Source organism: Chiloscyllium plagiosum, unplaced genomic scaffold, assembly GCF_037043375.1.
Source record: "Chiloscyllium plagiosum isolate Xiang-an unplaced genomic scaffold, Cpla_swu_hap1 HiC_scaffold_1, whole genome shotgun sequence".
NCBI classification, from domain to species: domain Eukaryota; kingdom Metazoa; phylum Chordata; class Chondrichthyes; order Orectolobiformes; family Hemiscylliidae; genus Chiloscyllium; species Chiloscyllium plagiosum.
This window is the reverse complement of record NW_028270139.1, coordinates 9620343-9635383: the sequence shown is the minus strand read 5'-3', so window position 1 is coordinate 9635383 and position 15041 is coordinate 9620343. Positions and strand designations below refer to the sequence as shown.

The following is a 15041-nucleotide window of genomic DNA, read 5'->3' as shown; positions in this document are numbered from 1 at the left end:
TAGTTCTCCCTGTATTCCATGAGATCTAACCTTGCTAATCAGTCTCCCATGTGGAACCTTGTTAAACGCCTTACTGAAGTCCATATAGATCACATTTACTGCTCTGCCCTCATCAATCTTCTTTGTTACTTCTTCAAAAAACTCAATCAAGTTTGAGAGACATGATTTCCTACGCACAAAGCCAGCTGACTATCCTGAATCAGTCCTTGCCTTTCCAAATACATGCACATCCTGTCCCTCAGGATTCCCTCCAACAACTTGCTCACCACCGAGGTCAGGCTCACCGGTCGATAGTTCCCTGGCTTGTCTTTACCGCCCTTCTTAAGCAGTGGTACCACGTTTGCCAACCTCCAGTCTCCGGCACCTCACCTGTGACTATCGATGATACAAATATCTCAGCAAAAGGCCCAGCAATCACTTCTCTAGCTTCCCACAGAGTTCTCGGGTATACCTGATCATGTCCTGGGGATTTATCCACCTTTAACCATTTCAAGACATCCAGCACTTCCTCCTCTGTAATCTGGACATTTTACATCTATTTCCCCACAGTCTATATCTTGCATATTCTTTTCCACAGTAAATGCTGATGTAAAATATTCATTTAGTATCTCCCCCATTTTCTGTGGCTCCACACAAAGGCCGCCTTGCTGATCTTTGAGGAGCTCTATTCTCTCTCTAGTTACCCTTTTGTCCTTAATAGATTTGTAAAAACCCTTTGGATTCTCCTTAATTGTATTTGCCAAAGCTATCTCATGTCCCCATTTTGCCCTCCTGATTTCCCTCTCAAGTATACTCCTATTTTCTTTGTACTCTTCGAAGGATTCACTCGATCTATCCTGTCTATACCTGACATATACTTCCTTCTTTTTCTTAACCAAACCCTCCATTTCTTTAGTCATCCAGCATTCCCTATACCTACCAGCCTTCCCTTTCACCCCGACAGGAATATACTTTCTCTGGATTCTTATTATCTCATTTCTGAAGGCTTCCCATTTTCCAGCTGTCCTTTTACCTGCGAACACTTGCCTCCAATCAACTTTCGAAAGTTCTTGCCTCACACCGTCAAAATTGGCCTTTCTGCAATTTAGAACTTCAACTTTTAGATCTGGTCTATCCTTTTCTATCACTATTTTAAATCTAGTAGAATTATGGTCGCTGGCCCCAAAGTGCTCCCCCACTGACACCTCAGTCACCTGCCCTGCCTTATTTCCCAAGAGTAGGACAAGTTTTGCACCTTCTCTGGCAGGTACATCCACATACTGAATCAGGAAATTTTCTTGTACGCACATAAGAAATTCCTCTCCATCTAAACCTTTAACACTATGGCAGTCCCAGTCGATGTTTGGAAAGTTAAAATCCATAACTACCCTATTATTCTTACAGATAGCTGAGATCTCCATACAAGATTGTTTCTCAATTTCCCTCTGGCTATTGGGGGGTCTATAATACAATCCCAATAAGGTGATCATTCCTTTCTTATTTCTCAGTTCCACCCAAATAACTTCCCTGGATGTATTTCCAGGAATATCCTCCCTTAGCACAGCTGTAATGCTATTCCTTATCAAAAATGGCACTCTCCCTCCTCTCTTGCCTCCCTTTCTATCTTTTCTGTAGCATCTGTATCCCAGACTATTAAGCTGCTAGTCCTGCCCATCTCTGAGCCATGTTTCCGTAATTGCTATCATATCCCAGTCCCATGTTCCTAACCATGCCCTGAGTTCATCTGCCTTTCCTGTTAGGCCCCTTGCATTGAAATAAATGCAGTTCAATTTATTAGTCCTACCTTGTCCCTGCCTACCCTGACTGTTTGACTCACTTCTGTTCTCAGCTATACCCGTCTCAGATTAATGTCTTTCTTCACTATCTCCCTGGGTCCCACCCCGCCACCTTACTAGTTTAAATCCTCCCAAGCAGTTCTAGCAAATTTCCCTGCCAGTATATTAGTCCCCTTCCAATTTAGGTGCAATCCGACCTTCTTGTACAGGTCACTTCTACCCCAAAAGAGATTCCAATGATCCAAAAATGTGAATCCTTCTCCCATACACCAGCTCCTCAGCCATGCATTCATCTGCTCTATCCACCTATTCCTGCCCTCACTAGCTCATAGCACTGGGAGTAATCCAGATAGTACTACCCTTGAGGACCTCCTTTTTAAATTTCTGCCTAACTCTCTGTAATCTCCCTTCAGAGTCTCAATGTTTTCCCTTCCAATGTCGTTGGTTCCAATGTGGACAATGACCTCCTGCTGGCCCCTCTCCCCCGTGAGAACATTCTACACCCTCTCTAAGACATGCTTGATCCTGGCACCAGAGAAACAACACACCATTCTGCTTTTTCTCTGCTGGCCACAGAAACGTCTGTCTGTACCTCTGACTACAGAATCCCCTAACACAATTGATCTCCTGGAATCCGACATACCCCTCGTTGCATTAGAGCCAGTCTCAATACCAGAAACTTGGCTGTTCGTGCTACGTTCCCCTAAGAATCCATCACCCCCTACATTTTCCAAAACAGCATACTTGTTGAAATGGGTATATCCACAAAAGACGCCTGCACTAGCTGCCTACCTCTCTTACCCTTCCTGGAGTTAACCCATCTATGTGACTGTATCTGAGACTTTCCCCCCTTCCTATATCTGCCATCCATCACATACTATTGCTGTTGCAAATTCCTCATCGCTTCTATCTGTCTCTCCAACCGATCCATATGATCTGATAAGATTCGCATCCAACAGCATTTATGGCAGATATAATCCGCAGTAACCCTTAAACTCTCTTTAAACTCCCACATCTGACAAGTAGTACATATCACTGCAAAGGCCATTTTTGCTCCTTCACAATCTACAGAACCAGAAATTAACACCCAACAGGTTTATTTGAAATCACAAATCCTCCAACCCTGACAACATCCTTGTAAATCTTTTCTGAGCCCTTTCAAGTTTCAGAACATCCTTCCGAAAGGAAGGAGACCAGACAAGTTAAACTATCAATTCAATCTCTTCCATTCAAATGCTTTCTGGCCAGAGGTATGTTGCACCTGTATTAACTTGGAATCAGAGTCAGGAAATCGTCTGCATAACGGTTCCCCAGGATTAGAACATTAGCATTTGCATTATCTCAGAGGATGATCTCATCCTGCCAGTGTACCTGGGATAACATGTCACTGAGTGATAGGGGGTTTTCTTGAGTGGCCATGCGACTGTGGAAGAGTGCCCAGAGTATCAGTAAGCATTGCACAACTGGCCTGTATAAAGGGGATGTGTTTCCTTTGTTGAGTGCCTGACTTTGACCTGACTTTGCATGCCTGTGAAGAGGGTCAAAGGGGGTCACCTAGCTTGCACTGCACTGTGCTTCATAAATTTGGTTGCTTGCTCACAGAAGTTGGTGTGTTGCAGTTGCATCAAGCATGTAAAAAACCTTCGGAGTAAAAGAATTTAACAGTTGGAGTATCACCCGTTATCATGTCTGACTATGTCCACCCCAATCCAACACCAGCACCTCCACATCTTGAGTATAAGGGACAAAGTTAAGATGCAAATATCCTCAGCCAAAACTGCAAAATGCATCATTCTATCTGGCTTCATCCAGAGGTCTTCACTACATCTGATGCCTGTGACTAGCCAATACAGTTCACTGCATGCAACAAAAAAGTTCATGAGGATATAGTACAAAATAGCTATAGGTTTCAATTATCCCATTTGCACAGCTATAGAGGTGGACTTGAAAGTTAGCCACTTCCTGTTAACACATTGCTAAAACGATCGCATTTATCTGACCATGTGGAAGGCAATGTTGTTTCCACAAGTTAAAATCTAATACAGTTAAGTCTAACAGAGCCAATTGCTGCTTTAGGAACTGCTTATCAACTAACTCCTTCCAAAACTTCACTGAAATTGGTCAATATTGTGATTAAACAATACTTGATTAATACTTTATAGACCAGTGAGCCTTACTCCTTTTGTAGGGAAGATTTTGGAAAGGATTATAAGAGATGAGATTTATAATCATCTAGCAAGCAACAATTTGATTTCAGATAGTCAACATGGTTTCGTCAAGGGCAGGTCATGTCTCACAAACCTCAGTTTTTTGAGAAGGTGACCAAGCATGTGGAAGAGGGTAGGGCAATTGACATGGTATGCATGGACTTCAGTAAAGCCTTTGATAAAGTTCAAAATGGTAAGCTATTGGAGAAAATGCAGAGGCATGGGATTGAAGGTGATTTAGCAGTTTAGATTAGAAATTGGCTTTCTGAAAGAAAGTGAGTGGTGGTTGATAGAAAATATTCAGTCTGGAGTCCGGCTACTAGTAGTGTGCCACAAGGATCTGTTTTGGAACCAGTGCGGTTTGTCATTTTTATACATGACTCAGACGCAGGATTAGTAAATTTGCAGACAACACTAAAGTCGGTGGAGTAGTTGACAGTTTGGAAGACTGTTACAGTTTGCAGGGGGATTTGGATAAACTGCAGAATTGGGCTGAGGGGTGGCAAATGGAGTTCAACGCAGATAAATGTGAGGTGATGCACTTTGGGAAGATTAACAGGAAGGCAAAATACTGGGTCAATGGAAAGATTCTTGGTAGTGTGGATGTGCAGAGGGATCTTGGAGTCCATGTACATAGATCCCTGAAAGTTGCCACCCAGGTTGATAGTGCTGTAAAGAAGGCATACAGTGTGTTATGTTTCATTGGTAGAGGGATTGAGTTCCGGAGTCGCAATATCATGCTGCGACTAAACAAAACGCTAGTGCGGCCACACTTGGAATATTGTGTACAGTTTTGGTTGCCATATTTTGGTAAGGATGTGGAAGCACTGGAAAAGGTGCAGAGATTTACCAGGATGTTGCCTAGTCTGGAGGGAAGGTCTTACGAGGAAAGGCTGAGAGACTTGGGTCTGTTCTCATTGGCAAGGAGGCGGCGGCTAAAAGGGGATTTGATAGAGGCATACAAGATAATCAGAGGATTAGATAGGGTAGACAGTGAAAGTTTTTTTCCTAGGATGATGACGTCAGCTTGTACGAGCAGGCATAACTACAAATTGAGGAGTGATAGATTTAAGACAGATGTCAGAGGCAGGTTCTTTATGCAGAGAATGGTAAGGGTGTGGAATGCCCTACCTGCCAATGTAGTGAACTCAGCCATATTAGGGAGATTTAAACAATCCTTGGATAAGCACATGGATGAAGATGGGATAGCGTAGGGAGACGAGCTGAAAATAGTTCACAGATCAACACAACATCGAGGGCTGAAGGGCCTGTTCTGCGCTGTATTGTTCTATGTTCTAATGTACAATCTGGATAATGTCAGAACTGCTCACCTCCAAGCATTAGTCACGGACAGGAGAACTGAACTCTAGAGCAGAGGCAAGAATACTTGTCCTCAATTTTATGGCATTTAAGAAAAGACATCAACAGGCCTAAAATAAGTCATCTTAATGGGAGTCAAAGAAAAATACTGCAGTGGCTGAAATCATATTTAACCAACATCATGGTCAAGCTGGGAATTTGTCTTGCAAACGTTTCGTCTCCTGTCTAGGTGACATCCTCAGTGCTTGGGAGCCTCCTATGAAGCGCTTCTGTGATGTTTCCTCCGGCATTTATAGTGGCCGGTCTCTGCCACTACACAGGCCACTATAAATGCTGGAGGAAACATCACAGAAGCGCTTCACGGAGGCTCCCAAGCACTGAGGATGTCACCTAGACAGGGGACGAAATGTTTGCAAGACAAATTCCCAGCTCAGGGAACAGAACCACAACAACGAGCACCCGAGCTACAAATCTTCTCCCAAACTTTGATCATGGTCAAGCTTCTCAATGGATATTCATTTCACCCTTTCAACACAAACAAACAGGTGTTTTGCAGGAAAGCATCTGCAGTTTAACTATTTTCAAAGACCAGCCTGGCTGTTTACTGAGGATTTTAGTATATACATTTGCAAAAACAGCTAGGCTTTGGATAACAAAAGACAGATAACATCAATACCATGCAAGTGCCTGTTAGAACAATCTCTGCAAGAGTAGAGTCACAGAGTCAAAGACCAGCTATTTCCCAATTCTTCAATACTTCTTTCTGAAGTGTCTTCAAACTCCTAATACTAAGGCATTAATTCAGGCCAGTTAAAAGCAAATTACTGCGGATGCTAGAATCCGAAACCAAGAGAGAAAATGCTGGAAAATCTTAGGAGGTTTGGCAGCATCTGTAAGGAGAGAAAAGAGCTGACGTTTCGAGTCTAACCGACCCTTTGTCAAAGCTAAAATGCTTAGCTTTGATAAAGGGTCAGTTAGACTCAAAACATCAGCTCTTTTCTCTCCTTACAGATGCTGCCAGACCTACTGAGATTTTCCAGCATTTTCTCATTTGAATTCAGGCCAGTAACTGAATAGGACAGACTATTGCAAATCTATCCAAGGCACCATTTGCACATTATTTGTGGTATGCATGATTTATAGGATGAAACACAACTAGCTACATTTAATTCAACAGCAGCTTATTCCTGTGTCCTTGATGGCCAAAAAGAACAAGTGCTGCCATGTTGTGGAAACAGCCACTCCCGGTTCCATATTATTCTGACCTGGATATATTACCCCTCATCATCAGTGGTTTAATATTCTACAATTCCACACTTCACTATAGGCACATTAGCCCTACAGGGCTACACATCAGTTCAAAGAGCTGACATTCTAGCACCATATTAGGGCAATAAGTTTGGTCTACTCATATTCAACATTCAAAAATATAATTGGGGATGACTAGTAATCACTTCATCGAATTTTCTAGCTCAACAAAAAACACATGGACAACCCTAAGCTTGTTTTGCAAACCTTAACACATACCTGGGAACAAGGGGTTATGTTATATAGACATATTGGACAGGTTAGAATTTAGAAGTATGATCGATAACCTTATTGAGACATACTGGATTCTAAAGGGATTCAGCAAGTTGGATGCTGAAAGGATTTCTCCTTGTAGGACAGACAAGAATTAGTAAATAGATTAAAACAAGGGGATAGAGTGAGGAGATTAAGGGTTGCCCTCTCCCCCAGACAGCAGTAGAGGCAAAGTCATTGAATATTTAAAAATATTTTAAAATATTTTTGAAAATTCTTGATTTACCACACAACAGATAGGAAATGGGTTAAGACCACATTCAGATCAGCATGGCCTTGTCAAATGGCAGAGAAGGCTCAAGGACAAGTGGCCTATTCTTGCTCCTGACTTGTATGTTCTTGGACATGTCTCCAAACACCCATTTTTTATATGCAACTTAAACATGGAGCATCAATAAAATGGCGAACAGTGAAATGTCAAACTCAACCATGTTCTCTTTCCTATATAATTTCAAATGGATGTCACTGGATCTACTGTGGACCTATAGCTTGATGCTTTTCCTCACTCTAGATCATGAAGATGGTAATCAATTAAAAGTTACCCCCCACCACACCGTCCCCCCTCAACATGTTGAGTTCAGATCAACTAACAACTACCAAAAGTGTCCAAGTCAAATTATGAAAACTTCAGAGAAAATGCATTATATGCGTAAAAAGGTGAAGCATCAATGCAAACTAAATAAAATTAATGAAGCAGCTACTTTAGACCCTGCTAGTGAAGGATTCACAGTATAAAATACAGTTCCAAACTGAGTCATATGTACAACCAAAATAAATCAGCTACCATCAATATCCACAGATACTTCATGTTCCAACAGACACTTCTCTTGGGTCAAACAAAATTACAAAGATTTATGTTTTCAGGTTTTGTTTGCAATTCCTATTCTTTACCTGCTCGGTTGGTTAGATGCGGTGGTATTGTAGGTACATGAACATTTGACGTTTCCATGGGCTGTGAACCATCTTGCGTCATTTGATCATCTGGAGGCATATAGGCAGGAGGGGGAGTATCTGCTGTCGATAGATAACAAAATTACAACTATGTACGGTGAATCCTAAGTGGCTCCAAATAAATGAAAATATGTCACTACAGAAATGCAAGCATCTAAGGACTTAATTCAGGAAATATCAATGTTAAAATCTGCAAGTTAAACTCAAGGTAGTGAAAGTTCTAGATAAAGCTGAAGAAAGACAAAGTGGTTAAAGGATAAAGAGCACTGAATATTTGGGAGGAGTGAAGTTATGTGGCTGGGATAGGGAAAGACTATTGAGTGGAGTGTTGTGGACTCTGATCCATTGGTAAGTCCACTGGATAGATCAGCCGTAATCTTAATGAATGGCAGAGCAGGCTCACCGGGCCAATAGGCCTACTCTGGATTGTAATATTATGAAACTAAAATAGCATGATTTGTCTTCAGAACTTCAGTGCTCAGAGACAAATGAGTGTAGTTGGGTCGCAGAGTAACTGACTCTGAGGTAGCCATGGATCAAATAAAATATGACAAACTATTCATGTGACGACAATCCATACTTGAGTATAAATGGGGAAAAAGTTCTGACATTCTATATGATATGATGAATGTGAATGAAATGGGTACATTTTGAATTGAATATTTTCTAGACATTAGTAGATGTGCGACTTTACCAGTGAAAAGCAGCAAACAAAATAAACAATGTTAAGCTATATAGTCAGAATCAAAAAAGTGGAACTATCAGGAGAGATGGAGAAAGTAAAGGCTCTTTTCTCAAGAACATTAAGTAATGGCCTGATGAAGTCTTTAAAATAAATAAGCTTGATAGCGAGGATTAAGAGAATGTTTTGCACTCATCAGCATATAAGACACAAATAAGAAAATGACTAATATAGAGAAACCTCGATAATCCGAACTACATGGGTGGGGAGTATTTTGTTCAGGTAATCAAATGTTCGGATAATCGAATGCTGGATAACGTAGTTTAGCCAAGCATCGGGACTTTGCAATCTTGTACGAAATATTCCAAAATTCAGGTAATCGAATGCCGGATAATCGAGGTTCCTTTGTACATCAAAGCACTAAATGAGAATCAGTGCACAGAGAACAGCAAGAATGTAGAACTCGTTGCCATATGGAAACACTGCAACAGACAGAGACACAAGAGTACATGAGAGAGATTCAAGTAGTGGGATATGAAGCACGGTGGAAATGAAGTCATTGGAGACTTGGAAGCAGTGCAATTAGATTTAATATCATTGTTCATATAGAGTACAGAAACAGACCAACTAGTCCAAATGACTTATGTAAAAGCTAATCACTGTGACAAAGTATCATGCTTATCATAAGTGGAAATGTATGCTTTTTCAGTCTCACGCAGGGCCAATAGATAGAATGTGTGTATGGGGTTCTGGAAAAGCACAGCAGGTCAGGCTGCATTCAAACTTATGCCCTAAGCGCTGATTCTCCTGCCCCTCAGATGCTGCCTGACTGCTGCACTTTTCCAGCACCACGCTCTCAACTCTGATCTCCAGCATCTGCAGTCCTCACTTTCTCCCAATAGATCGGAGACTTGGGATAAGCAAATTCAGCACTAACTTAGTTCACAATATTAAAACAAGACAAGAGATCAACTGCAAAGGAATTTTGGAACTGATGTAAAAATGCAAACTGAACTACCTGGTTAAAAGTGAGAAAAACAACAGATTAATCTGATAACTGGATGCCGGAGGCAAGTTGTTATTTTTATGAGCAGACAAATCAAGAAAGGTCAAAGTGCAACTATTCTATTAACTAGTGATAAACAACTTACTTGATTGAAAAAGGAATGTAGAAACAGTAAAACCAAAATTTAAATGCAACTGCCCAATACAGATTTAGAAGCTTAATGAACCAAATTATATGCTTCATCATGTTAGGTTTATTTTTCTCTTTTTTTAAGAAAACTGCTTCAAATTTTAAACTAGCAGTCTTCATGTTAAAATACATTTTAGTTGTGGATTGCTCATCAAAATTAATTTCAGAGTGACTCAGCTTTGCTGTTCTTTTAACACTTCATGCTTAGTTAGTCAAGTATTCGTTTCTTCAGTGAAGTTAGGAGATCAAGTTTCAGCAATTTAGTTTAGAATTCTAGACTCATGGCACCAAAAAGATATTAATTATTGAACATTTAAACAAGTTAATCTAAAAATTTCAACTATTTGTTTTAAAATTAAATAATCAACAGTAATCTTTCACCCTATATAACCATCACTTCTATCTTACTCAGAGTTATAAACAACAGGCCTTCCCTCCCAGAATCAATTTCAGTGAAGAAAACCATTATGACTGCAGTCATGATCAAATCAGTCTGTTTTCCTTTCACAAGAGGAAGCATGCTATCAATTGTACCTGACAACCTTAGTGTAACAATCAATCAGATGCTATGTTCCATTTATTAGACCAGACCAGCTTATCCTCGAATGTGATTATACTACTGTACATCTGTCTATGGCAGTGAATTCCAAGCATCCACTGACTGTTCGAAAGAGACAGTCATAACTCATTTCTGTGTCCATAGGAGTCAGATTGATTATTTTTCATACATTTCCATTACCCCAATTCCTTTGATACTTCTTCACAAATATTGAGCTGAAAATTAAAAATCCCTAAAGACAGCTGTTTTGGACTAGAGAAGGGAAGCATTTCAGCAATACATTTAAGCAGCATTTCTTGTCCTCACAACTGTTGAGAGTGCTCTCACAGCCCATGCAGTTGTAGCCCCTTCAATATTACTGACAGCAGACTTTTACAATGATTTCATACTTAAAGTTTATTTCATGCAGCAACCCGGTGACCCTAAAATGAATGAGAAAACTGCTCAAGAGCCCTTAGTATATCAAGCACTACCTCACGTATTGTGCCACTGTCTGAGTGGGTGATAGGGGCAATCAGCAACAAGAATGGGCAAGGCCTGGCCAGCAAGGGACAGGCAGTAACAAAGAGTCCAATTCCATTGCATTGTGGGCACACAATGATGTCAAAGGCACCCACTTCCTGTTCAAAAGTGTTGGTAGGAGATGCGTATAAAAGTAAACTACTTTGTTTTGACCCAATTTAGGTAGTTAATACAAGAATGAAGGCAATAGCAAGGATGGTTAAGGAATATTATCAAAGCACAATATGACACTTACCTGGTATCTGAAATGGGCTGCTTGGTCCAGAACTGGCTGGAGAATGAGGATATGTACTACTTCCTGGGGAGCTGGGATAACTTCTGTTGGGAGAGTTGGGGAACGGGTGGCTGTTTGGCTGTTGAAAGGAAACTGGAAAGGCAGCATTTTGTGGCATAGGAGGATCGTTATGTCCCAAATTACGAAACTGTGCAAGTAGGCTATGTTGTGGGTTAAATTCACTGTGTCTTGGAACCAACACTGGAGGAAGAACTGGAACAAAAGGGAAGGTTAAAAAAAAATGAAATATTCTACAAAAAGTCTTTTAAACCTGCAGTTGATTAGCAAATAAAGTGCAGAGTATAAACAAATATCTCTGATGTTACATATTTTTAAATCTACCATTATGTCCACTTCCACTACTCCATAACTGGTGGATATTTAACGCATTTAAAAGACACAAATGACGCAAAATAAAAAAAAAGTGTATGCTGGAAATATGAAACAAACAATGTTGGAAAAACTCAGCAGGTCTGGTAGTATCTGTAGACAGAGAAGCAGAGTTAATGTTTTGAGTTCAATGTAACTTTGGTTCTGCAGCATTGTCATTTCTGACTTGATCTGGAGGTGCCAGTGTTGGACTGGGGTGGACAAAATTAAAAATCACGCAAAACCAAGTTATAGTCCAACAGATTTATTTGGAAGTACAAGCTATCGGAGTACTGCTCCTTCATCAGGTAGTTAGTGCGGCCAACTCCCTACCTGACAAAGGAGCAGCGCTCTGAAAGCTTGCATTCTGCCTTGAGGCGTTAACTGCTTCTTTCTCCATAGATGCTGCAGGACCTGCTGAGGTTCTCCAGCATTTTCTATGTTTGTTACACACACGACACCCACGGTAAACTGAAGAAAGAGATCTGAATTTATAGCATTGTTGAAAAGAGACAGGTTGCCAAACTTTTCATCTAGCACACTTCAGGCCGAATGCAAGGATTTCAAACTGTCAATTTAGAGTGCACCAGAAGAGAAGTTCCAGAGGACCACAAAGCTGCACTGTCTTTGGAGACACACAGCTAGTGATGAATTTAAGCAGCTGACAAGGCTCAATGCTGAGTAGGCAGGACCTTTACAGTAACCTCAGCCGGTGTGGAAAAGAAATCTGTGCTGCTGGGGTAGAGGGGAGTGGGGTGGGGGGGGGGGGAATCCAACTGCATTGCAAACCACCCATCCAGCCAACTGGACTCCCCCCCCCCCCCCCCCACCCCCCCCAAAAAAAAACCCACCTGCAAAACCAGTTGACTTTTTTAAAAACTTGCAGCACATGTAGGTTTTTTATACTTGACATGCTCAGACATAAAAAATGCAGCTATGTTTTCAAAAAACCTGCTTTCTTCTCTTCACAACCGCATTGCATATATGTCTCAAGTATTGAGTTGTTTTGGTCACTTATAGTTTGGTTATATTGTTATGTAGTAGTAATATGAGTTATAGTCTCCACTAACAAGATACCGACAAAACACTGACACACAAAATATGTCAAGCAATTTGAAAGTGCATTGTGTAAGGTCATCAATACTTGAATTCCCAAAACAAATGTTGAAGTTTTCCACTTCGCATTCATCAGGACAATTCACAAGAATACCAATTTAAGGGGAAGTCAATGTTTCTACTTCATGAAAGGAGAGTGATGATTAGTCCTGGCAGACTCAAAATTGTTGTACAATCTCACTTTATAAGACTTTTATCCAATTGGTGGTAGCATCAATCTCAATGGAAGACAGAAAATTTGATTTCAGAACCAAAAACGCAGGCTATTTCTGGCAGTGGGAGACAGGCAGAATCAGGGCAATTAATGATGGATCATTATTCCCTGTCTCAGAGGGGCTCATGGGGAGAGCCAAATAGGCAACTGTGTCTCTTTGGCCTGGGTCTGATGTGGAACACTAGTAGCAAAGTTACACTAAGATTCAATGGCAACTCTTGGATTTCATTTCTTGGGAGAGTTTTATCCCCCATTTCGAAAATTACATTTTGCACAGTAAATGAACCAGTGTATCACACATTCTGAAACAAAGCATGTTCGTCAAACTTAGCATTGAGAGAAAATCTCATCCATAGCATTTCTTAGTTTTTGTAGAATTCTTTAATGCCATGCAACATAATTACCTGACAGGGCAGGTAGATTGAATACAAACATTCCATAAGAGGAAAAATAAAAACGAGAACAGGAAGAGTAACCTAAAAACTTATCTCCCCATCATTTTCCAAATCTGCAGTAAACATTAAATAGTTTAACATATTGAATAAAATACTTTTTTTGTTAATTGTCTGCTTTTCAAGATACATGTACAGAAAATAAAGTATCGGAGCCATTAAAACAAAATTGATGTCATGGCATGTCCTTGTATAATAACAGGATGCATTTTAATCTTTGAACGCATCAAAACAGCTGACTGTTCACAACTATAAATGTCCTTTATCCTCTGATTGACAGTACAGGATTACAAAGTACCCATGACTGCATTACTCAGTAAATCTGTATCATCCTTTGTGTAAGAGTCTGCAAGAGAACCTTGATGTGAGCTAATCAAGCTGATGGTCATCTCACCTATTGCAATCAGTCTGTCATTTCTCAACCACAGACAGTCAGAAAAATCAATATGGAGTCTGTGCAAGGAACAGCAGCTAACATAATAAAATATCAATACAGAAATTACTATGAAAGTGGATGAGTAATGCTGATTAATGACACTACAATGCACTCCAATCAGCAATAGACTATCAGACTACATATCAACCTTCCTCCCTTCATGTAAATATCATACATTTTAAACTGAAAGGACATGCACAACATATCACAATAAAACCAAGGTTAATACCTTCAGGGGTAAAGAAAAAATTCATTAACATATGATTAATGGATATTAAAATCTCAACCAGTGCGTTAGCACAGATCTTTGCGCTTTAAGCTTGCATTATAATTCTCAGATTGATACAAAAGTTCACCAACCATTGTAGAAGCTGGGTGACTTTTTTTCAATCCGTTGAATAACAAGTTATAGAAAACTGAACAGTAAATGAGTTTTCAAATTTATCAGACTTAATCTGACACAAATTACTGATGTTCCACTAATTCTGGAAATGCATATCAATTTCTAAATTAACTATAATGCTTTTTATGTCTTTTCCATCAGTGGTATGTTAGTTCAGGACACCTCACCTCAGAAAGCTTATGTTGACCGAGAAGGGGAAAGATATATTTGAGGTTTTAAGTTGAATAGATTTTAGACTTTCATTGTCAATCATATTTCCTACCCAAAGTCCAGAACATGGAGGTATAACCTGAATGTAGATTTCTGATGATGACGAACTGCCATGTAAAACTCACTTAAAATCTGCAGGCAGTTGTAAACACCATGCATATGCTTGTCCATAAGACATAGGATGGAAGTAAGGCCATTCAGCCCATCAAGTCCATTCTGCCACTTATGGCTGATGGGCATTTCAACTCCACTTAGCCGTACTCTCCCCATAGCCCTTAAATTCTTGATCTCACAAGGAATTATCAATTTCTACCTTGAAGATATTGAAATCCCAGCCTCCACTGCTCTCCGTGGCAATGAATTCCACAGGCCCACCACTCTCGGGCTGAAGAAATGTCTCATTTCTGTTCTAAATTGACCCGCTCTAATTCTAAGGCAGTGCCCACAGGTCCTATACTCCCCACCGAACAGAAACAACTTCCCAGCGTCCACCCTTTCTAAGACATGCATTATCTTGTAAGTTTTTATTAGATCTGCCCTAAACCTTCTAAACTCTAATGAATACAATCCCAGGATCCTCAGCCATTCATCATAGGTTAGGCCTACCATTCCAGGAATCATCCATGTGAATTGCTGCTGGACACACAAGTGCCAGTATGTCCTTCCTGAGGTGTGGTGCCCAAAATTGTTATTCCAAATGGGTCTAACTAGAGCTTTATAAAGTCTCAGTCGCACATTGCTGCTTTTATATTCCAACCCTCAAGATAAATGACAA

At 40.3% G+C, this 15041-nt stretch overlaps 1 protein-coding gene across 3 annotated transcripts in view; it reads right to left on the bottom strand.

Annotated features, from left to right (window-relative positions):
- smad1 (SMAD family member 1) overlaps positions 1 to 15041 on the bottom strand; it is a 114135-nt gene that overhangs the window by 40246 nt on the left and 58848 nt on the right. For 2 of the 3 annotated variants that reach the window (XM_043699166.2, XM_043699176.2), the window contains exons 3-4: positions 11028 to 11279; positions 7775 to 7897 (exon numbers count right to left, since the gene is read on the bottom strand). In XM_043699166.2, the coding sequence (XP_043555101.1) occupies positions 7775 to 7897; positions 11028 to 11279 (375 nt within the window). The remainder of the gene's footprint in view (positions 1 to 7774; positions 7898 to 11027; positions 11280 to 15041) is intronic. The other variant, XM_043699195.2, reaches the window with a different exon arrangement.